Raw genomic sequence first — 23,834 nt, 5'->3', positions numbered from 1 at the left:
AGTTCTGAGTGTTTTTCTTTTTCTTTTTTTTTCTTTTTTCTTTTTTTTTTTTTGAGATAGGGTCTCACTCTGTTACCTAGGCTGGAGTGCAATGGTATGATCACAGCTCGCTGCAGCCTCAAATTCCTGGGTTCAAGTGATTCTCCTGGGTTCAAGTGATTCTCCTGCCTCAGCCTCCCAAGTAGCTGGGACTGCAGGTGCATGCCATCACAACTGGCTAATTTTTGTATTTTTTGGGGAGACGGTGTCTCACTATGTTACCCAGGGTGGTCTCAAGTAAGTTCTGAAGGTCCTGTCAGCTGTAATGCCAAGTTTGGCAATGAGAAAAAGGTTAAGAACTAAAATGACTCCCTGTCAGGGAAGCTGCCTACACTCAGCTATTCTCCAGGATAGGCAGGGCTGTCCCGAGAGGAAGACACAGGTGACAAATAGCTCTCCTGCATGTGTCTTCAAGGCTGTGATTGGTTTTTAAAAATTGTGTTTGAAATTCTTCCTCCAGGTTGATTCCTCGTGCCAGACCATTATTCCTAAAATTAAGCTGGAGCCTCATGAAGTGGATCAGTTTCTTAACTTCTCTCCTAAAGAAGGTCTGTCTGCCCTCCCTGTGTCCCTTTGGGTTATGGGTATGGTGTCTGGGTCTACAGAGAGGGAATATGGCGAGAGAGCTGGGATGAGTTTGTACCACAGATGTTGTAGCTGGCTTTATGAAATAGCTCTGTTCTTAAAAAATAAAAATTTTGCTTCCAAATAAAAATTTTGCAAGCTAAATATTATTTTCCCATATATGCACAGGATTAAGTTTCAGCTAAGTGTTACCATACTTTTACTTCTAGCCAGGGTGATATTTTTCAAAACTTTTATGGACTGCTACTACAAACACTATCGAACAAGAGAACTGCAGCCCTTATTCATCCAGGCGTGAACCCTATATAGCCCCACAAATCAACAACCATCTACAAAAGCACCTTGCTTATTTCAAACAACTCTGGTTTCAACTCTTTGTGAAGTAAATTCACAATTAATTATGTGGCCAATTCATTGTTTGTAAACATTGACTTTGAATGACAACTATTGCAAGGAGCCCCTTCTCTATTTGGTCATGTTCATGGTTCACAATTGTGCATCTTTTTGGGCTTCTTGACATCCATCCATTTAGAATTAACACATCCTTGAGGTGATCATACTTTTTTTTTTTTTTTTTTTGAGACAGAGTCTCACTCTGTTACCAGGCTGGAGTGCAATGGCACCGTCTCGGCTCACTGCAACCTCTGCCTCCCAGGTTCAAGCGATTCTTGTGCCTCAGCCTCCTGAGAAGCTGGGATTACAGGTGTGCACCACCACACCCAGCTAATTTTGGTATTTTTAGTAGAGACGAGGTTTTGCCACATTGGTCAGGCTGGTCTTGAACTCCCAGCCTTAGGCAATCCGCCTGCTTCGGCCTCCTGAAGTCCTGGGATTACAGGCATAAGCCACCACGCCTGGCCAAGGTTGTTATATTTCTATATTTATCTTTCTCTATGTCAGTTTCTTTCTGAGTTTCTCCCTCTTTGTTCTCCTATGAAGCCCATAGTTAGGAATCCTGGATGCAGACCCCTGAGCCTCATAAGGTCTAATGAAGCTCTCTCTGCCTTGCGTATGCAGATTCTCCGGCATACATCCTGCTCTTCTCACTTCTGTGCCTTCACTCATGCCATCACTTCCCTTCTCATTCATACTTTTTATTTATTTATTTTTTGTGTGTGAAACAGGGTCTTACTCTGTTGCTCAGGCTGGAGTGTAGTAGTGCCATCATGGCTCATGGCAACCTCAACCTCATGGGTTCAAGCGATTCTCCCACCTCAGCCTCCCAAGTAGCGGGGACTGCAGACATGCACCACCATGCCCAGCTAAATTTTGTATTTTTTGTAGAGATAGGATTTCACCATGTTGCCCAGGCTGGTCTGAAACTCCTGAGCTCAAGTGATCCTCCCATCTTGGCCTCCCAAAGTGTTAGGATTAAAGGCATGTGCCACCTCACCCGGTCCCATTCATCCTTTCAGTACAAATTTCAAAGTACAGTTCACTACTGTGGTCAACAAATAAGAAATTGGCTTATACAGTTGTCACCGAAAAGGTATATTTGCTACGGTATATAAATGTGAGGATGTTTACATATGAGCACTTCTCATGAAAATATCATCTGTCTTCATTCCATTAGAAACTAACTCAGGATTTGGTTTGTAACAATGTAATCAGGGCTGGCCCTTTATTTGCCTTTATTATCAATAAAGAAAGGATTAAATTTTAAAAGTTAATAATACTTAGTGAAATAATACTTAGTAAATACTACTTATTTACTTAGTAAAAGTTAATAATACTTAGAATCCATATTGAGACACTATGTCTTTGCACTGAGTGACAGACAGTAGTGCCTTTCAGCTTTATGTACTGCTTCAAAGTAATTGCTTTCGTTTGTATAACACCAGTTATTACTATCAAATGCATCTTACTCTTTTAATTTATGCTGTGATGTGGTTCAGAAGTGTCATCACCATAACAATGAATCCCATAGTGGCTTCTGAATCCAGGGTTATTGGAGGAGAAATGTTTCAAGAATGAAGTTAAGGACAGCCCTTCCTCATTATCCTGGATAAACTGAGATAAGGAAATTCAATATCCTTCACTGCATGAGTTTCTAGGCACAGTAGCTTGTTGTCCCCAGACCTTGCAGTAACCCAAAAGCAGCATTTCAAATGATATTTAGAAATCTGATCCTGAGGCACCTCTGGCCAGCTCTGTAGCTCTTAATAGATAGGAAAGACAAGATTTTACTTGCTTCACTTGCTTCACATTCTCTTTCTGTCTTTTGTGGGGTGCCCTCTGCTTGGACGGGAGAACGGTATTAGAATAATTTGGCCCCTACCAAGTGAAAGGGACAGGGTGGCTCTAGGTACTCCTCGCTCGTTCTTGGGAATGTAACAGCACAAAGCCCCTATTAGGTTCGTCTGCTTCCCGTTTTTTTGTTTGTTTGTTTTTTTTGTTTTTAAACCATGAAGTGCCATAATATTCATGGCATTCGAGAAACCTTGATTAACACGCTTAGGACTCCTCACTCTTAGCCAAGCACCTGCATATTTTCCCTTCCTGGGCTGCCTGCACCTGTGGCAGTAGTGCGAATAGCACGATTAGGATTATTTTAGCATATTTCTTTAGCTTTAAGAGTGCCCACAGAGACTAAAAAGCCCAGGGACCTCTTTGGCAAGACTGGCAGAGAAAAAGGGAAAGAGGAAACATCTAGAGAAAAGCTGTATGTGGCAGAAAGAGAAAGAAAGGGTGGGAGAGAGACAGGGAATTGCAATGAGAGAGAGAAGAAAAAAAGCATGCCAGGGCCGGGGGGACCAGGGTTGGCTGAGGGGGCATTGCCTGTTGTGGCCTTGGCTATTCAGGTATTCCTGCAGGAGAGAGATGCTGATTGCTGCTCATCCTCTCTGAGGGCAGCGTATTAGTCCGTTTTCATGCTGCTGATAAAGTACCCGAGACTGGGCAATTTATGCAGAAAAAGAGGTTTAATGGCCTCACAGTTCCACGTGGATAAGGAGGCCTCACAATCGTGGTGGAAAGCGAAAGGCACATTTTACAAGGCGTCAGGCAAGAGAGAAAATGAGAACCAAGCAAAAGGGGTTTCATCAGATCTCATGAGGCTTATTTACTACCACAAAAACAGTATGGGGGAAACTGCCCCCATGATTCAGTGATCTCCCACTGGGTCCCTCCCACCACATGTGGGAATTATGGGAGCTACAATTCAAGGAGATTTGGGTGGGGACACAGCCAAACCATATCAGGCAGCTATGGGTAAGGTCATCTTTTTTGGGTCAGTTGTTGTGTCTCAGGAGGGCCCTTCCCATCCATAGTATGTTGGGTGGTCTCCATTGGAAGAAGGGACAAGGAGGTGATGTGCTGAGGCTTCCCGTGGCCTTCAGCAGTTAGTTCTCTGGCCGAGCAGAACCAGCTGTGTGGGCCATGCCCACCACGGGGCTGCCGTACAGAGGAATCCATTGTCCTGGGGGCTCCAGGAGTGAAGCGTTTACCTGCAGTTATCTCCCTTGGCTCAGCAGCAGTGGCTGGTACAACAGAAATGTGCACTGTTCAGAAAGAACAGTGAGACCCAAGAGTGCTTTCATTCACGTGGAAGCCTGGTTGGATTCCTCCTTCAGAAGCCCATCTCTGCTGCCCTGGAGATGCCTGATGGACGCTGACCAAGGCTCCATAGGCCCTGGCAGAGAGGGTGTTGTGCCTCCTTGAGGAAGGACGCAGGAGACTTTAGAGGAGAAAGTTCCCCCACTGCACTCTCACTTATTTTTCCTGTGCTCACTCCCGTATCTGAAGATGGATTTCATGTTTTCTGAATGAAGAATGCCTGGCGTCTTGCCTGCGGGCATGACCACGCACATTGCTCCAGAAACAAACTGGCTTTTTTCAAAGCAGCCACTCCGGCTTTTTGAGATGGATTCTCGCTCTGTCACCCAGGCTGGAGGGCAGTGGTGTGATCCTGGCTCACTGCAACCCCTAACTCCTGGGTTCAAGCAATTCTCCTGCCTCAGCCTCCCAAGTAGCTGGGACTATAGGTGTGTGCCACCACACCTGGCTAATTTTTTTTGTATTTTAGCATGATCTCGGCTCACTGCAATCTCTGCCTCCTGGGTTCAAGTGATTCTCCTGCCTCAGCCTCCTGAGTAGCTGGGATTATAGGCACGTGCCACCACGCCAGGCTAATTTTGTATTTTTAGTAGAGATGGGGTTTCGCCATGTTGGTCAGGCTGGTCACAAACTCCTGACCTCAGGTGATCTGCCCACCTCAGCCTCCCAAAGTGCTGGGATTACAGCCATGAGCCACCTTGCCTGGCCCCTGGTCGCACATTTATTGGTTTCTTGTATTCACTTCCAGTGTTTCTTTCTGCCAGTATAAGCAAATGTGGGTCTATATCCTCTTTCTCTCCTTTTTGATACAAAAGGAGGACTCCAGTATCCACGCTCTGCACCTTGGAGATCTGTCTGGGTCAGCTCATGGAGGCCCCTCGCACTTTAGTTTGCTATTCCACAAATCAGTTGTGTCCTGATTTGTGGCTCTGGGATGGATGAGATGTGCTTCCTTTTTTGCAGCCCCAGTGGACCACCTGCATTTGCCGCCCACCCCTCCGAGCAGTCACGGCAGTGACTCAGAGGGCAGCCTGAGTCCCAACCCACGCCTGCACCCCTTCAGCCTGCCTCAGACCCACAGCCCCTCCAGAGCTGCACCCCGGGCCCCTTCCGCCCTCTCCAGCTCCCCTCTCCTCACAGCTCCTCATGTAAGTATGCAGCGGGCATTCCTGGACCAAAGGGAACCCTCTCCATTCATTCCCCTGGGGCTGTATCCAGAGCAGGACCACTCAAGGCTGTTTGGTTTTTACTTTTGTCAAGAAGTCTCTGCTTAATGGCGAAAGCAGAGTGATGTCAACCCTAAAGAACACTTTCTAGGAACTGCCCGCACATCTCACCTTTTACTACCACAATTCTCTTCCTTTTCACATGCACACTTCCAGTTTTTATTCATATGTTTATTTTACAGAGCTATAGACATGAGGAATAAAAATTTGGGGTTTTTCTCCTCAAAGTTCTATCATAAATATTTGCATTAATTTAATGGTCCTTGTGACCTATGTCATAGGAAATACCTTTTATATTTTAAAGAAGCAATTTTTGGTGAACTTAAAAATTACTCTGAGATTAATTTCTTTGATGCCTAAAGGTCAAAGCAGTTTAAGCCTTTTCTGTGTGTCGTATGACTCTTAACCCAGAAACTCAGATCAGACATCAAAACCCCTCGTTCATCCCTCACATACATGAGGACACCATAATAAAGAAGAATAGATTGTTACTTCTTATTGTTCTAGGAGTGAATTGATTTCTGTGAAATTTTAAAAATTATAATCAGCTATTTTGAATTTACAATATCACAGCTAGAAAATTTAAATGAAATGAGATGTTTTAAAATTCTGTAAGTACTATCTGTCCATTAATTAACATAACTTTGAAAATATATATTGATTCTGTCCCTGAAAGTTCTAGATCTGTAACCACATTCTTATATTTCATCATTACTGAGGACAAGGGAATTCACCCTTCCCCTCTTTCTTCACCTTTTCAACTTGAACCTGACTTCACTCCTTGGATTACTAGAATAGCTTGTATCCTATATACCTGTGTGTACTACTATGATCTGTCCATTGTACATGTTTATGGAGGAACTCTTCCCCATGTCAGATGCTTGCCCAGCAACTATATTGTGTTTCCCTATTACCTGTTGGCACCAAGCCCTGACACCTTTACTCATTATCAGGTATCCAACCCTCCGCTGCTTCAAGAACTCCTTACCCACACTAGGCAGTGGCTTCTTCAGTGACTTTTCAAAATACTGCCTTTTGCTTAGAATGCACTCCTCTCTCTTATGTAAATCATCCCCTTTCTTTCAGGATGCCCAATTCAAATCTCATCTCCTGCCCTAAACGTTTCCTGATCACACAACTCATAGCAGTGTTCTCTTACTTCAAATTTTTAGTACACCTTTAGCTAATGTATTAGTCCATTTTCACGCTGCTGATAAAGACATACCCGAGATTGGGCACTTTACAAGAGAAAGAGGTTTAATTGGACTTACAGTTCCACGTGGCTAGGGAAGCCTCACAATCATGGTGGAAGGCAAGGAGGAGCAAGTCATGTCTTACATGGATGGCAGCAGGCAAAGAGAGAGCTTGTGCAATGCAACTCCTGTTTTTTAAAACCAACAGATCTTGTGAGATTCATTCACTCTCACAAGAGCAGCACAGGAAAGACTCACCCCTTAATTCAGTCATCTCCCACTGGGTCCCTCCCACAACATGTGGGAATTATGGAAGCTATAAAATGAGATTTGGGTGGGGACACAGAGCCAAACCATATCAGCTAAGATTACAGTTTAGCATTTAATTACTCTTATCCTTTCATGGGTATCAATTCAGTCTCACAGTCTTGATCACAAGCTACTTGAGAGGTAGGGTTTGTTTTGAGTCCTCCATGGCATTTAGTATAGAGCTAAAGTGCAATAGGGACTCTGTTTGATTAATTATAATAAACATGCCATTCTACTGTGGGTTCCATGAGATGTCCTACTGTTCTTGTCTTCATTGCTGATGGACATTCTGAAACTGCTGAAGCCAGAGGCTTCTGTGGAAAGAGTCTGCAGGTATGTCCCTGGGTGCTCTGCACCCTTAGCTAAAAGTGGAGGAGAGAAATGACTCCTGGTGTGTAGAGAGCACCTTATAAAATTGCATTTTCAGAAGGAGAACAACAAAACTCTTGCACAAAGCAGGGCTGCAAATGAATCCTTCATCACTCCAAGGCCAGGAAATCTCTAGGGATGTGGGAAATGACTTCTCTGTTTTTCTTTTCATGTTTTAGCAAGTGGAGTGCTTCCCGGGAAATAATGGGTAGAGGCTTCTTTATTCTTTCCCTTGAATTATAATCCCTAGGTTATAACACTCACATGGGGTGTCTTCCCCATCTTCCCATGCCCTTCAGAATACCCATCTATCACCCAAAGCAGATGGGGCATCCTTGTCTCAGAGCCTTCTGTAAGACATTGTTAACAGATTCTCATCACCCCATTGGGAGGTGATTCTTCAGTGGTCCCAGTTCTTTTTCTTTGACCCTTTTCTGCTCCTTGGTCTGCACAGAAACTGCAGGGATCAGGCCCTCTGGTCCTGACAGAGGAGGAGAAGAGGACCCTGATTGCTGAGGGCTATCCCATCCCCACCAAATTGCCCCTGTCAAAATCAGAGGAGAAGGCCCTGAAGAAAATTCGGAGGAAGATCAAGAATAAGGTGAGCTCTTCAAATCTAGGCACTTCTAGAGCAGAGACGAGCAGAATCGAGTCAGCATCCCCTTCCCTGCCTTCCCAATGGCCAGCACTACCCCATCCCATGGTGGAGACCAAGGCCCAGCCCTTCCCTTCCCTAAGCCCTGGGAGGAGCACCCTCACCACTTGCCCCTCTCTTCCTCCAGCCCATCCCATCCCTCTTGAGGCCAGCAGACTCCCAAATCAGTATCTACCTCCTTGGTGCCCATGATGTTACATTCACGGGTGGGAGGAAGCTATTAGAATTTCCATCTAGTTTTTTTTTTTTTTTTAACTCAGCCTTTTAAATTTTGGGTGTATGATATATACAATAGTTTCCTCTAGTAGACATATATATGTACTGTATGTATCTATATAAAATACAGCATATATATGTATTATATATATATATAAGATACAAATACATTGCAAGTGCTTGGTTAATTTTTTTTTTCTTGGTAGGATTTTGTGATTACAAAACTTCTGCAGTTTGCTGGTCTATATTTGGACTCAGTAGTCTCCTACCCCTGGGCCCCTCAGTGCTGAGCAGGGCTGATGAAAACCAGGGGGATGGCTGAGGCGCAGGCCTACCAGGAGGAGGGGGCAAAGAGGGAAGGAAGACAAGAGCTTAGTGTCACTCTATCCATGTGCGGAACCAGCAGCAAGTTGATGTATGACCAAGCCAGCTCTCTTATTTTATAGATGTACTTCAGCCAGCAGAGGTCCAGGAGTTAAACTCATTTATCTGAGACCACACTGATGGTTTGTGAGCCACATGTTCTGGCCTGGCTCTTCACTCAGTGTCCATTGTTTTCTTTTCTTTTCTTTCTTTTTTTTTTTTTTTTTTTTCATACAGAGTCTCACTCTGTCACCCAGGCTGGAGTGTAGTGGCATGATCTCGGCTCACTGCAACCTCTGCCTCCCAGGTTCAAGTGATTCTCCTACCTCAGCCTCCCAAGCATCTGGAACCACAGACGTGTGCCACCATGCCCGGCTAATTTTTTTGTTTTTTGTTTTTTGTTTTGAGATGGAGTCTCTCTCTGTCACCTAGGCTGGAGTGCAGTGGCACGATGTCAGCTCACTGCAACCTCTGCCTCCCGGACTCAAGCGATTCTCTTGCCTCAGCCTCCCAATTAGCTGGGATTACAAGCATGCACCACCACGCCCAGCTAATTTTTGTATTTTTAGTAGACGGGGTTTTACCATGTTGCCCAGGCTGGTCTTGAACTCCTGACCTCAGGTGATCTACCTGCCTTGGCCTCCCAAAGTGCTGGGATTACAGGCTAGAGCCACTGCGCCTGCCATTTTTTTTGTATTTTTAATGGAGACAGGGTTTCACCATGTTGGCCAGGCTGGTCTCGAACTCCTGACCTCAAGTGATCCGCCCACCTCAGCCTCCCAAAGTGTTGGGATTACAGGCGTAAGCCACTGCTCCTGGCCACTCAGTGTCCATTTTACTGGTGGCCTGGTTTGTAGGAAAGTAGGTGTGAGTTTGGCAGCTAGAAACCCGGGAGGACAGACTAGTCAATGAACCAGCAGCTTAAACAAATGGCAAGCAGCTTGCAGAAGTAAGCAGGGCTTTGGTGACTTCTACGCTGACCACCTCCCATCTTAACTGGTTTACTTACAGAGCTGGAAATTAATCATTCTCCTCCCACTCCTCTCTCTCAGATTTCTGCTCAGGAAAGTAGGAGAAAGAAGAAAGAATACATGGACAGCCTGGAGAAGAAGTAAGCCTGCTGGCAAACTGTTGCGTTCATCGGGCAGTATGCACAGGGAAATATGGGTGTGCGGAGAATCGGGGAGAAGCAGTTCAATTCCTCTTTCTGGCCACCTTGGAAACCCGGTGGTTTATCAGCTGTGGTTTGCCTGCCACCTAGTGGTTATTTGGAGGAGACGTCTATAATAAAGCAAGAAAGAAGTGAAAGTACCTTAGTAGGCGTTTGAATCATACCACTGCCAGTCAAGGACCCCGGGGTCCTCAGAGACTTCCTTTCAAACACATACAAATATTAACATTCCTGCACATTCCTGAAACTTCTAGCAGGAGAAGCCCTGTTTTAGCCGAAAGGAGCAGTGCTACTTAATCAGCCCCCGTTGGCCACACTCCCTCATGCTCTAGAGAGGGCACATAGGGAAAGATGTCAGGTTGGCAGCCTTTATTTTCCAGCCACTACAATTCATGTTTTTTTTTTTTTTGCAAAAACACTTGAAGGCAATCTTTGTTCTTTTGAAAAGTCTGTAATATCAGGCGGGCTGTTAGAAAAAGATGAATTAAATACAGTTTTGTCTTAGCCCTAGAAGTTAGTTCTTTAGCTAACAAACCAAGATATTTTTAAGATGGGCATGAGGTCCCAGACCCAGAAATGAACTTCATGTGGATCTGGGGAAAGGAGTGGCTGGTGGTTCCTGGCTGTTTCTCAAAGCTACTATTGAAAGTTTAGTGCTTCTATCACCTGACTTAAGTACTGGTAATGCAGCATTAAGTATAGTTGGCTCTCCATATCTGGGGGTTCAGCGTCCTCAGATTCAACCAACCATGGGTCTAAAATATTCAGAAAAAAACCTCAATAGGCTGGGTGTGATGGCTCACTCTTATAATCCCAGTGCTTTGGGAGGCCAAGGTGAGAGGATTGCTTGAGCTCAGGAGTTCAAGACCAGCCTGGGCAACATAGCCAGACCCCTTAAAAAATAAAAAAAATTAGCCAGGCATGGTGGTGCACATCTGTGGTCCCAGCTACTCAGGAGGCTGAGAGGGGAGAATCACTTCAGCCCAGGAAGTTGAGGCTGCAGTGAGCTGTGATTGTGCCACTGCACTATAGCCTTGATGATAGAGTGAGACTCTGTCTCAAAAAACCAAAGCCAAAACCAAGCAACTCAATAAAAAAAAAGACTACAACAATAAAAAATAATACAACTATAAATACAAGATAACACATATTTACGTAGTATTTACATTGTGTTTGGTATTATAAATAACCTAGAGATGATTAACATATACTGGAGGATATGTAAAGGTTATATACAAATACTACACCATTTTTTAATCAGGGACTCGAGCATCTGGAGATTTTGGTATCTGTGGGGAGTTCTGGAACTAGTCCCCCCTGAATACCGTGGGAAGACTGTAGTCCCATGCTGTCCCACCATTTTCTATGGGCATCCAGGGTCAAGATGTTCCTATGAAAATCTCTTTACTGTCTCTTTTGGGCACGCGTGCCCCAGCACCAGGATTCCTAGTCCTGGGCTCTCATCCTGCCCTTTGCTTAAGTCTCTTCACTTCTTATCAGTCCTGGTAAGAGTATAGCTGGGAGTATCCAGATTACTGTAGTATAGAGGGAGAAGTATGATGGGCATTGAGAACACTAGGGAGGAGGTGAGAGGGAAGAGGGTTGTAACACCCTAAAAGAGGGTCATATTTTGTACTGTCACTATTCATCTTTCATTATTCAGGCACTCATCACTCAGCTCCCTCTTTTTTTTTTTTTTTTTTTGGAGACAGAGTCTCGCTCTGTGGCCCAGGCTGGAGTGCTGTGGCATGATCTTGGCTCACTGCAACCTCTGCCTCCCAGGTTCAAGTGACTCTTCTGTCTCAGCCTCCCAAGTAGTTCGGATTACAGGCACACACCACCATGCTCAGCTAATTTTTGCATTTTTAGTAGAGATGGGGTTTCACCATGTTGGCCCGGCTAGTCTTGAGCTCCTGACCTCAAGTGATCTGCCTGCCTCAGCCTCCCAAATTACTGGGATTATAGACATGAGCCACAATGCCCGGCCCCAGCTCCTTCTATTTTTCTTTTTTTTTTTTTTGAGACAGATCTTGCTCTGTCACCAGGCTGGGGTGCAGTGGCGATCTTGGCTCACTGCAACGTCCGACTCCTGGGTTCAAGCGATTCTGCTGCCTCAGCCTCCTGAGTAGCTGGGATTACAGGCACGTGCCACCACGCCCAGCTAATTTTTGTATTTTTAGTAGAGACAGGGTTTCACCATGTCGGCCAGGATGGTCTCTATCTCCTGACCTTGTGATCCGCCTGCTTTGGCCTCCCAAAGTGCTGGGATTACAGGCGTGAGCCACCGTGCCCGGCCTTTTTTTTTTTTTTTTCTTAAGTCTCTTCATCCTTCTTTCAATACTTTCCCACACTTCCATGGGGTGGCAGATCCCCCCAACCCTCCTTTTCCTCATCCCCACCTACCTCCACCCTAGCTCCTAGCTTAGTGTTTGCTCTATGGATAATAATTTTCTTCTTTCTCCCTCCTTTGTAGAGTGGAGTCTTGTTCAACTGAGAACTTGGAGCTTCGGAAGAAGGTAGAGGTTCTAGAAAACACTAATAGGTAAGTGTCAGTGGACTGAGAGCTGATTGTGCTACCAATGGAAGGTGGGGAAGGAAGAGGATAGAATCCAGAACCAGGGATGGCAGAAAAGTGGAGGAGGTCACAGTGAAAGTGCAGTTGTGCTGAGATGCTCAGCATGGCCAAACTCCACCCACCTGCTCCTGCTACACACACACGCATGCACACCTGCTACTCTTGCACACATACAAACACATATGCACACATGCTCTCATGTTCACATCCACAATACACATATGTACACACTCTCATATGCACATACATGTACACATACATGCATATTCTTTTCCTAAATGATACAGGATTGAAGAAGAAGCTGATCATGACAAGGACTATGACTAGGGGGTTAAAAAAGAGGCTTGGAGGAGAATAAGATCAACAAGCCTGATTCTCCTGAAAATGACATCAAAATTTAGAGGTGACCAAGGAGGCACTGGCCACTTCATTATAATCTAATTTTAGTAGCAAATGATACTTATTAGTTTAAAAAAAGAGAAAATCATTGGTATTTTTTTTTTCTTTTTTTTGAGACTGAGTCTTGCTCTGTCGCTCAGGCTGGAATGCAGTGGCATGATATCGGCTCACTGCAAGCTCTGTCTCCCGGGTTCAAGTGATTCTCCTGCCTCAGCCTCCTGAGCAGCTGGGACTACAGGCACGCGCCACCACGTCCGGCTAATTTTTGTATTTTTTTTTTTTAGTAGAGATGGGGTTTCACCATGTTGGCCAGGATGGTCTCAATCTCCTGACCTCATGATCTGCCCCCACCTTGGCCTCCCAAAATGCTGGAATTACAGGTCTGAGCCACTGCTCCCGGCTGAAAATCATTGTTTTTTAAATTAGTTTTTTAAAATTAGCTAGTTTATTAATTGCATTTCAAACCCATTTTACAAAAATTGTAATGGTACCAAGTTGATAAATTCCTCTAGCACTTGCTGTGCCAAGTGCGATTTTAAGCACTTTACAGCTATGAACTCATTTAGCCCTATGAGGTGCCATTATTATCATCCTCACTATATAGAGGAGGTAACTGAAACTCGGAAAGTTTAGGTGATTTGTCCAAGGTCACACAGTAACTGCTAAAGCTGCATTTGAACCCAGGCAGTCTGGCTGTGGAGCCTGGATATGGGAGGAGTATATGGAGGTTTATGCTGGCTCATATGCAAGAGAAAGGGGTGAAAGTGCAGGGTTAAGAAACTGGCTTTTGGGGAGTTTCATGAATGTATGTGTTCATGTGCACACATGATACATACTTGTGCTGTGACAATTATTTCTTAGAGACTCCTGTCACCCTGAGTGTTAGAGATCCAACAAATTAAGCAGAGAAAAATGGACTTACTGTGTAAACAAAAATTTAATCAGATTAAGGGTCAGTGTTAATGCCCAATAACAATTGTGCAAATATTAAGGGATCAGTTTAAATCTCTTTGCATGTTATTTGATAATAACAAATGAATTTAATTCCCGTTTCCTGATTCTTCATGGTTTGTTGCTCAAAAAGCCAGCTAATATAGACATAAGCTAAAACTACCGCCAGTGGGATCCCCCTGAAATTTTCTCTGCATTTCTGGGAATGTGTGCTCAGATAGCAGTCAGGGGCAGTTCACCCCAAGTGCTCTGTAAGACAGACTGCCCAAAGGGAGGAAGTGCCACCAACTTAGTGTGGCATTACCTTGATCTCATGAGGCAAGGGAGCTGGTTTCACTGCTTGCCTTTGGTCGTTAGTCTCCTGGGGCTTCCTCTCTTTTTATCTCCACTTCCTCTCCCCTGGGGGGATTGCCTGAGGCGGCTCTGGTTCTCTGGATCCTGCTCCCCGAGCCAGCATATGTATGCATGTTTTTAGCATCCTAAGCCGATAGGCGTTCCCGGCACCCATCCTGGCACTTGCTTCCGCAGCAGCCCCATGTTCATGGGTGGGTGGGACAAATCCTGGCCAAGAATTGGCGAAAAAGGGAAGAGCAAAGACCTCCTTGGAGTTTGTGTTCAGGTTTCGTCCTCTACAGGCTCCGTGTCAGGCCTTCCCTGGGCCACATGGGGGCAGCAGAGGCACAGCAGGGATGTGTTGGGGCGATGTCCGGGTGTGTGAGGGAGAAGGACCGACCCACTACCTTGCCTGGGAAGTCTCTCCTCTCCTCTGCAGGTGGACTGTGCTGCTTGTTCCTTCCTTCCTTCCTTCCTTCCTTTCTTCCTTCCTTCCTTCCTTCCTTCTCTTTCCTTTTTCTTCCTTCCTTTTCTTTCTTTCTCTCTTTCTCTTTCTTTCTTTTTTTCTTTTTTCTTCCTTTCTTCCTTCCCTTCCTTCCTTTCCCCTTCTCCTTCCTTTCTCCCTCCCTCCCTCCTTCCCTCCTTCCTTCCTTCCTTCCTTCCTTCCTTCCTTCCTTCCTTCCTTTCCTTCTTTCCTTTGTCCCTCCCTCCCTCCCTCCCTCCTTCCACATTTTTATTTTTGTTTGCTTGTTTGAATCAGATATCCAAATAAGGTCCATGTGTTCAAACTGTTTGATATGTCCATTACATATCTTTTTGTCTGTAAGTTCTCTTGCATGTCTTTGCTGTTATTTAGTAAAGGCCGAGTCAGTTGTCCTGTAGAGTCTTCCCTGGTCTTAGTTTACCTGTAATGTCCTTGTGGTGTCCGTTAGCACAGTGCTTCGTCCACTACAGACTCTACTTTGTTTGGTTTTGGTTTTTGGTAAGAATTCTTCATAGGTTCTACTACATGCCTCCATCAGAAGGAACATAAAAATTGGTTATTTGGTTCTCCACAATGTATACTTACTGGCTAGAGAGATCAATACATTAGGGGTTTGAAAGTAGCCTTATAGAATTCTATCATTTCTCCTCCAGTTATTAGCAGAATATTTTTCTAAAGCAAGACTCTTCATTGTTAATGAACATGGGTACACAAGTAACCATGAGATGCTGATTTCATTGTCTTTGGGTATATACCAGCAGAGGGATTGCTGGGTTATATGCTAGTTCTATTTTTAATATTTTGAGGAACCTCTACACTGTTTTTCATAATGGTTTTACTAATTTACATTCCCATTAACAGTGTGGAAGGGTTCCCTTTTCTCCACACCCTTGCCAACACTTTTCACGCCTTGTCTTTTTTATAATGATAGTACTAACAGATGTGAAGTGATATCATGTAGGGTTTTGATTTACGTTTCTCTGATGACTAGTGTCAGTGAGCACCTATTCATATACCAGTTGACCATTTTTATGTTTTCTTTAGAGACATGTCTATTCAGATTCTTTGCCCATTTTTTAAAATTGGTTTTTTTTGATATTGAGTTGTATGAGTTCCTCATATATTTTTAATATTAACCCCTCATGATGGTTTATATGGTTTGCAAACATTTTCTCCCAATCTGTGGGCTGCCTTTTCATTTTGTTAATTTTTGTTGTTGTTGTGCAGAAGCTTTTTAGTTTGATATAGTTTTACTTGTTTATCATATGTTTCGACTTAAGGAAGATGCATACATAATATGTGCTCCTTGTAAAAATAATTTAGAAAAAAAAAGAATCCTTTCACTCAGAGGTATCTTTATGTTTTGGAATATCTTATGTGTATGTATTTATATTGTACATACTTCTTTGTTAAGAACTATTTCCACATAACAAAACACTGGACATATACATTTCTACAGGATCTTTGACTCACCATTAAAAATAATCTACCTTGATCAGGCGCAGTGGCTCATGACTGTAATCCTAGCACTTTGGGAAGCCGAGGCGGGTGGGTCACCTGTTAGTCAGAGATCACCTGACCAACATGGTGAAACCCCATCTCTACTAAAAATACACAAATTATCTGGGTAGTGGCAGACTCCTGTAATCCCAGCTACTTGAGAGGCTGAGGCAGGAGAATCACTTGAACCTAGGAGGCAGAGGCTGCAGTGAGCCGAGATTGTGCCATTGCACTCCAGCCTGGGCGACAGAGCGAGACTCTGTCTCAAATAATAATAATAATAATCTACTTCATGCTATTGGGATCTGAGCCTTCCCTGACAGTCTGCTGTTACTGAATGTGACCAGGGGTAGCTTAGCCACCTGTTAAAGCAGGGAAAGTTTTTTGTTTATGTGTTTTGTTGTCAGCGTTATTAAGGCATAATTGACAAAATTGCATATTTTTACAGTATACAATGTAACGATTTGATGTATGCGTATATTATGAAATGATTATCACAAGCAGGCTGATTAACACATCCATCACTCCACATAATTACCTTTTTTTCTTTTTCTTTTTGGTGCCAATGCTTAGCACACTTCTAGTGTATAATATGGCATTTTTAATTACAGTCACCATGCTGTACAGTAGATCCTCAGAATGTATTTACCTTATAACTGAAAGTTTGTATTCTTTGACCAGTTCTCCCACTTCCAGTGCCCAGTGACCACCTTTCTATTCTCTTGTTTCTGTGAGTTTGACTTAAATTTTTCTTTAGATGTAAGTGATACCATACAGTATTTGTCTTTGTCTGGCTTATTTTACTTACAAAGCAGAACAAGTTTGTCAATGTTCCTCTTCCCCTTGGCCTCCTTCCCTGTACTCTGTGCCTTCCCTTGAGTCTCAGGAGCGCAGTGGCTCTGTGTGTCTTCTTCTCCCATTTCTTCTCCCTCTTCAAGACTCACCTCTCCTCGTGGTCAACGCTTTTATGGTAGTAATGGCTGGCAATGGATTCATCTGTGATCTTCCCACAGATAATTGTAGCGGGGACCTCCTAAGATCATAATATTTAAGACCTGGCGCGGTGGCTCACGCCTGTAATCCCAGTATTTTGGGAGGCCGTGGCTGGTGAATCACCTGAGGTTGGGAGTTCGAGACCAGCCTGATCAACATGGAGAAACCCCGTATCTACTAAAAATACAAAATTAGCTGGGCGTGGTGGCGTGTGCCTGTAATCCCAGCTACTCAGGAGGCTGAGGCGGGAGAATCACTTGAACCTGGGAGGCGGAGGTTACGGTGAGCCGAGATCACGCCATTGCACTCTAACCTGGGCAACAAGGGGAAAACTCCATCTCAAAACAAACAAACAAAACCAGTAGCTTTTAATGTATTTTGGCTTGAGAGGGAAATAGATAAAAGCAGGGCTGCTTCGCTCAAACGGGGAATGGACCTAGAGTTCCTCTAACTGCTCTTCCCCCTTTCTCTTTGTTTTCTGCCAAGGGCGTCTGTGGCACTCAGAGAACACCACAGTAACCAAAATGACTGATGTAAGCATTGGCAATTCCCTGCCCGAGAGCCAGCCATGGGGAGCTGGTGATTGGGGCGCTGGGCAAGGGAAGACGTTGGGACCCTTTACTCACATCACCCCATGCAGGTGACCAGTGTTTGAGCAGTGTGCAGGGCTGGGCTGGGGAATGCACACCTGTGTGTGTGTTCCTGTTGATGCTTCTCATATTATCATCCTTCAGAGGCAGCTGGATGGAAGTAGAACAACTTTGATAAGTGAACAGGATCCTGGGTCACCAGAAATGGGGGATGGAGAGGCCTTGGGGGCCATTGTTTCATATGCATGGTGTGGCAGGGAAGGTGAGTGGCTGTTCATCATTGACCAAATGAAAGAAAATGATACCTCTTTACTTTTTTCCACCCCTATACAATACCCCACAGGGGACTTTCCCATCTACCCAGATGAAAATTTGTGCTCGGATTATGAGTCAATCCTGAGTATGGTTTTCTTTCTTTTTTTTTTTTTTTTTGTACTGGACTCAGCAGCAGCCACCTAGCCTATTATTGATTTCTAGATGAAAAGATCTTTTATCTGAGCTATGGAAAGTGGAAGAGGACAGGGCCAGGAGAGTAGATGAGGAAGTCTTTTTCATCTTTCTTCAGTTTTTCTCTGGGAGACTCTGGGAACAGAGCTGAAGTGGTGTGAAAGCACCTTCACACTTCCTTTGCTGAGGTGATCCGCTAATTGCATGCTATCAGGAAATGTGTAAGATGGGAGTGAGATGGTTTCCCAGGGGGCCCTTCTTCCTGTGCTCCATCAAGAAATACATTTCACTTGCTGGTGTCTGAGCAGTGCCTGTGTGGCTGCTAGAGAATCCTTCTGGCTTTTCTAAGTGAATGCACCTCTCTAAGCTGCAAGCTTTCTGGATGGCCCCACCCTGGTCTCATCCCTGAGAAATCTTGTCATTTTTTCCCACTGGTATAGTTTTCTTCTGCATGAGTGATGCACATACACTGCCCGGCCCATTAGTTGTAGGCGTTTGTGGCTCAGTTTGCTCCATTTATTTCTTATTTTGTTCTCAGGCATCTTTAGGGCTGTGAGCTACAGCTTTTCTCCTTGAGCATGGATTTGTAGAATCATAGGAGCTTAGACTTGAGATACACCTTAGATATCATTGTATTGAACTGCTAATCACCTTATTTTACAGAAGGAGAAACTGAGGCCTGGTGGGGTTAAAGTCATCTTAACATTTAGAGGTAGAATGGGGACGAGAACTTGGTCACTTAACTTTTGAACTGGTCCTTACTTTGGTTTCTCTTGCTGCTATACCTCTTGCTCCTTCAAGGACCTTGCCCCAGCAAGAGCCAACTTTAGACCTGGACACAAGGGCCCTTGATTTGGACTCAGTGTTTTAGAGGGCCCTGTGCTGACTCTCCTTCAGCCATGTCCCCCTCCATGGGATGTGTAGTTGGCAGGACCAAGGGGATGCGTCCATCTGGAGCTCTCACCCTAGCCCTCTAGAGCTTACTCCGGTACCTAGGATCCTGGAATTCCCTGTCCAAAGGTCTTAGCTCATTTCCAGGGCCTATGTGGACTTCTACCCCAAATCTGTTCTCCGAAGGGCAAACCTGGTGACCAGTGGGCACCCCTGAAGCCAATGGGGTAGACAGAGACAGCTCTTTGTGAGGGCTGCATATGGAGTTTGAACCAGGCCTGGTGTGTGCATGACATCCTTCACAATATGTCAGGTCTGGGATTCAATTTAGCCTTATTTATAGAAGATATGAGATTCCTGGGTCAAAGACAAAGGATTCTATTGCTCAGCAGACAGTGTGAGCAGCAGCATATATGTATCAGTTCTCCTTGCCCCCAGGTACCAGGACAGATCCGGGTGGATGCTGTGCTCTCAGTGGGGATTGTGTCACAGTTAAGGAAGCCTGAGCTTGGAGAATCCACTGCTTTGATAGCAAGCAATCAGTAAGCCTGCTTCTTGCCCAGGGAGAGACATTACCTCATCTGTCCAGGTTACCAGCTTCATAACAACCTTGAGAGGTGGCCCATCATAAAAGAGCAGTGAGAGCCTTTCCATCTTGGCATCCACAGCAGAATGTGTAGGAACACAAGAAGACCCAAGAGACTGTCTCTCTCCAACGGTGTGGAGCAGGCTGAGGCCTGGAGTAATTCTGCTTATACTACCACATTTTGGCAAGCAGCCCTGGGAAGTCCAAGAATTCTGTTCAAACCTGGCCATAGAGGGAGCCGGAAGGAGCAGGTGTTGGGCTGCTTGACTTGGAGAAACCTTAAGATGTGTGGCATGTGGACTTCATTTGTACACTTTCCTCAGACCTCACAGAATTAAGGGACATGCTTGCCTGACATTTATCTCTATTGTTATCAGAAATAAGAATTCCTTAATCTTTCTCTTTGATCTTCCTCTTAGCTATAGTCTTTCTAACTCTACTTTTCTTGTTCTTGACAATCTCTATATGATTCCTATTAAAGGTCTTTCCAGCCAAGTCTACTGGGTTTTGACTGGATTCTGGCTCTCCTGGTCTGTTTGTTTAGCCCACACAGCTGTGTCTGTTTGCACTAATTTTGTATATTTGTTCCCTACACACTATTATGGTTTTCTGTGTGTGGGTTCATCTCTTCTCTCTTAGACTGACAATAACTGGCTGAACCCACCCCCAGCTGCACACAAAGAAGCTATTTGAGGACTGATAAATGACCCAAGTTACTCTACTGTACACTTTTACCTTGGTTTTAATTCACTTTTCATTTCTGCATTATCTCTAACTTCTGGTTGTGTGAAGAGTGTGAACTTTCTTTCCACGTGGAAATATTTCAAACTTCAAAGGATTATTGGGTACTAAACTAAGTTCCCCAGAGGGATTTAAAAGGCATTTTAGTGTAATTTAGTGTAAAGTTCAAAATTCCACAGCCTCAGTTTTTGTTCCTTGGCCAGTGTTTGTTCCTGGGCCAGTAGGTAATATAGCATTTCAGAAATGCCCTCTGGTTCCTACAAAATAAAGAAGCCTCTTGTAATGTAGCAATTAACACAGGAAGAAAAAGGAGAAAATTTATACGGTTTTTTTTTTTTTTTTCATTTAGGCCAGAGCCCCATGAACAACCTTCAAAACTTAAGTAAAAGGCCATAAACATATAGGTATTTACTCAAGGTTTAGGAGTTTGAGCTGATATGGTTGTCTTTTGTGTATGACACACTTTAGTATTTAAATGTCTTTGAGATTGTTCATGATTTTCCTTAAATATCCTTATGAAATGTGTAGAACTTATAATTATTAACATTGTATCCCACCACCTCCCTGCCCTCCATCCCAGGATTTTGAGGTAGAGGTTTCAGCTGTTGGACACCCCCTTCTCACGTCAGAACCTCCCAGGCACTAACTCTAGATGTGACTCGGGTGGGGTGGGAAGGGATTCAGGGGGGATTTTGCCTCAGAAGGACATGGATGCTCATCTCTTCCATCATGAGGTCACCTGATCGTCACCTGAGTTTTGTTTTTTTGAGATGGAGTCTTGCTCTGTCACCCAGGCTGGAGTGCAGTGGCGTGATCTCGGCCCACTGCAACCTCTGCCTTCTGGGTTCAAGCGATTCTTGTTCCTCAGACTCCTAGGTAGCTGGGATTACAGGCACACACCACCACCCCTGGCTAATTTTTATATTTTAGTAGAGACAGGGTTTTGCCATGTTGGCCAGGCTGGTCTCGAACTCCTGACCTCAAGTGATCCGCTCACCTCAGCCTCCCAAAGTACTAGGATTATAGGCATGAGCTACCGTGCCTGGCCAAGTTTTTTTTTTTTTTTTTTAATTGTGTGCACTAGATAAGTAACACTCAGGCTTTTTTGATTGTACAATTATTTTACATTTTATGCAGTGTAAATGGCACACCAGACTACCACATGAACATGTACGTATACATCATACACCTCACTAATATGAATGCTTCACAAATCGATAGTTCTTTACAGCATACAATGCCCTCTGATACTGTGTATTCTATTTGACTCCATTTCATTAAAAACATATACCAGTCACAACCCAATTGATTTCACAAACCCACAAATGGTTCATGATTTGGAATTTGGAAATGACTGCTCTAGGTGCTTCCATAAGGCTGTGAAAAAGTTCCTTCATCTCTGAAGGAGGCTGATTTACCCAGGGAATAGTTTACACGCATACATATGGGCACACACACATATGTGCACCCACACACACCACTTCCCAGAGAGTTCCATTTCTAAGATGTGTTGTAAGATTTGATGGAAGTATGTCTGGCTGGGTGCGGTGGCTCACACCTGTAATCCCAGCACTTTGGGAGGCCGAGGTGGGCGGATCACCTGAGGTCAGGAGTTCAAGACCAGCCTGACCAACATGGTGAAACCCCATCTCTACTAAAAATACAAAAAAAATTAGCTGGGCGTGGTGGCATATGCCTGTAATCCCAGCTACTTGGGAGGCTGACGCAGGGGAATTGCTTGAACCTGGGAGGCGGAGGTTGCAGTGAGCCTGGATCACGCCACTGCACTCCAGCCTGGGCAACAAGAGTGAAACTCCGTCTCAAAAAAAAAAGAAAGTATGTCTACAGAGAGGGCCTAAGTTGAAGCTCCCAGCACAGCAAATAATTGGGAACCACCACTTTTTTTTTTCCTGCTCCTGGTTTCTGACTCCAGTGGGAAATTGGGTTCCTGAATGTTCAAAGTCCAACATTCAATAACTGTATGACTGTTCTCATTCTTTCTTTTGTAAATAAGGAAACACACACAAAAAGCAAAATTAAACCAAAGACGAAGAAAACATGAGACTGTTGATGCATTTCCCAGTTATTGTAAGATTGTGTCTCCCACTCTTGGATTCTTTTGAATGTTTTGCCCAATTTCCTTTGATATGCCTCCCAAGATACAGGGTGATGGTTTATTTTGGGCAAGCCTGGCAGCTGCTTTCCACTGCTCTTTTGCAAGGAACTGCATGAGGATAGCCACTGAGTTTATTTTTACATCTCACCACAGGACAAAATCCACATTTTCAATCAAGTGTTGGACACTCCAATTTAACAAATTGTGAAAAATCTGTTGGCCCAGATAAACGTATGCTAAGAGTATTCCTTTCTCTAAATTAAGATTTTGTTCCCGGAAGCCCAAGAATTCATTAAGGCCATAATTAGCCATGATCACTGATGATTTAAAATACAATAATAAAGAGGAAGTGTATACTGAGCTTCATAGGCACCATTGGATCTGTCCTGCGGTTGACTTTTTATAGCTGTAGTTTAAAAATAACTTTTCCATTTCATCTGCTGGCTGTCTTTTCTCCACCCAGCCCTTCATGCAAGTAGGGTGGGGGCTGTCATCCAAGCTCCCATTGCTGCAGGCAGTGACATCTGTCTCAGTGACATCAGAGAAAGTGCCACATCATCTCAAACCAACATATCAGTTATGAGGTCACAGGCTTTCCCATAAAAAGGACTGGCCTCATCTGTCATCAGTGAAAAGAGACAGCAAGCACTCTTCAAAGATGTATTTGCTTCAGCAAACCCAGAGTTACCCTGGGAGGGGGCATTTTCTCATTATTCCATGAGCTGATGTGGTCAAGGGAATTCATCTGAGTAGCTGCCTAAACTCAGAACTTAACTTGAATAAAGGCACATAGCAGTCATCCTCTGATTGAAACTCAGGTGTCTTTGCCTTTAGAGCCAATCCTCCTGATATATATGCATCAGCTTAGCAATTCTAAAGCCATCTCATCAGCTTTTTTGGTGTTTCACAGAGAGACAGGTTTTATATTTTCCATTTTTCTAAATAAAGCCCAGGCTTGACTTCCTGACACCTTAACTAGGCAAGAAGTACCCTTGATTCTTTTATCTATTATCTGCATTTTATCTTTGATGTATCCAGAGAAAATACCACACAATATTTATTTGCCTTGATGGTTTTTGTGTCATTGTTACTGAAATTTTGTTAGTATGCATCTCCTAGCCATCAGAATGGGTTTTATTGTGGCTCTTCCGTCTATGGCTTAGTCTCTTTTAATAGTAATATTTTCATATTTAATGGTGGACATATCTCAGTTGGGCTGGTGTCAACATAATATTAATGTTACTGGAGTTAAGAAAAATCTACTTAACTAAGACATGCTTTATTATTAATTTTAGTAGGTTACTGATTACGGTACCATGCTGTACCATGTTGGAATGTACACAAGCTATGGGGTCAGATAGGTTTTGGTTTACATCTTAGGTCGTCTACTTATTAGCTACGTGACTTTGAGATGATTGCTTAGTATTTTAGCGTATGTAGTTCTTGGAACTCAAGTAGTAGGCACTCAGTACCCTGTCATTGTTCATTTTCTCTTTTTATGATGAAAAGGAGTGTTTCTGTTGTATGGATGTGTGTGAATTTCCCAA

The 23,834-nt window shown here is 44.0% G+C and overlaps 1 protein-coding gene across 3 annotated transcripts in view; it reads left to right on the top strand.

Moving 5' to 3' along the window:
- Window positions 1-23,834, top strand: part of CREB3L2 (cAMP responsive element binding protein 3 like 2) — a 128,555-nt gene that overhangs the window by 90,032 nt on the left and 14,689 nt on the right. For all 3 annotated transcript variants that reach the window (XM_003813426.4, XM_008965985.4, XM_055115420.1), the window contains exons 4-8: window positions 500-587; window positions 5,143-5,327; window positions 7,731-7,877; window positions 9,563-9,621; window positions 12,155-12,223. In XM_003813426.4, coding sequence (XP_003813474.1) covers window positions 500-587; window positions 5,143-5,327; window positions 7,731-7,877; window positions 9,563-9,621; window positions 12,155-12,223 — 548 coding nt within the window. The remainder of the gene's footprint in view (window positions 1-499; window positions 588-5,142; window positions 5,328-7,730; window positions 7,878-9,562; window positions 9,622-12,154; window positions 12,224-23,834) is intronic.

The sequence above is a fragment of the Pan paniscus genome, chromosome 6, assembly GCF_029289425.2.
Source record: "Pan paniscus chromosome 6, NHGRI_mPanPan1-v2.0_pri, whole genome shotgun sequence".
NCBI lineage: Eukaryota > Metazoa > Chordata > Mammalia > Primates > Hominidae > Pan > Pan paniscus.
The sequence above is the reverse complement of the archived record's forward strand: the minus strand, read 5'-3'. Positions and strand labels throughout refer to the sequence as shown.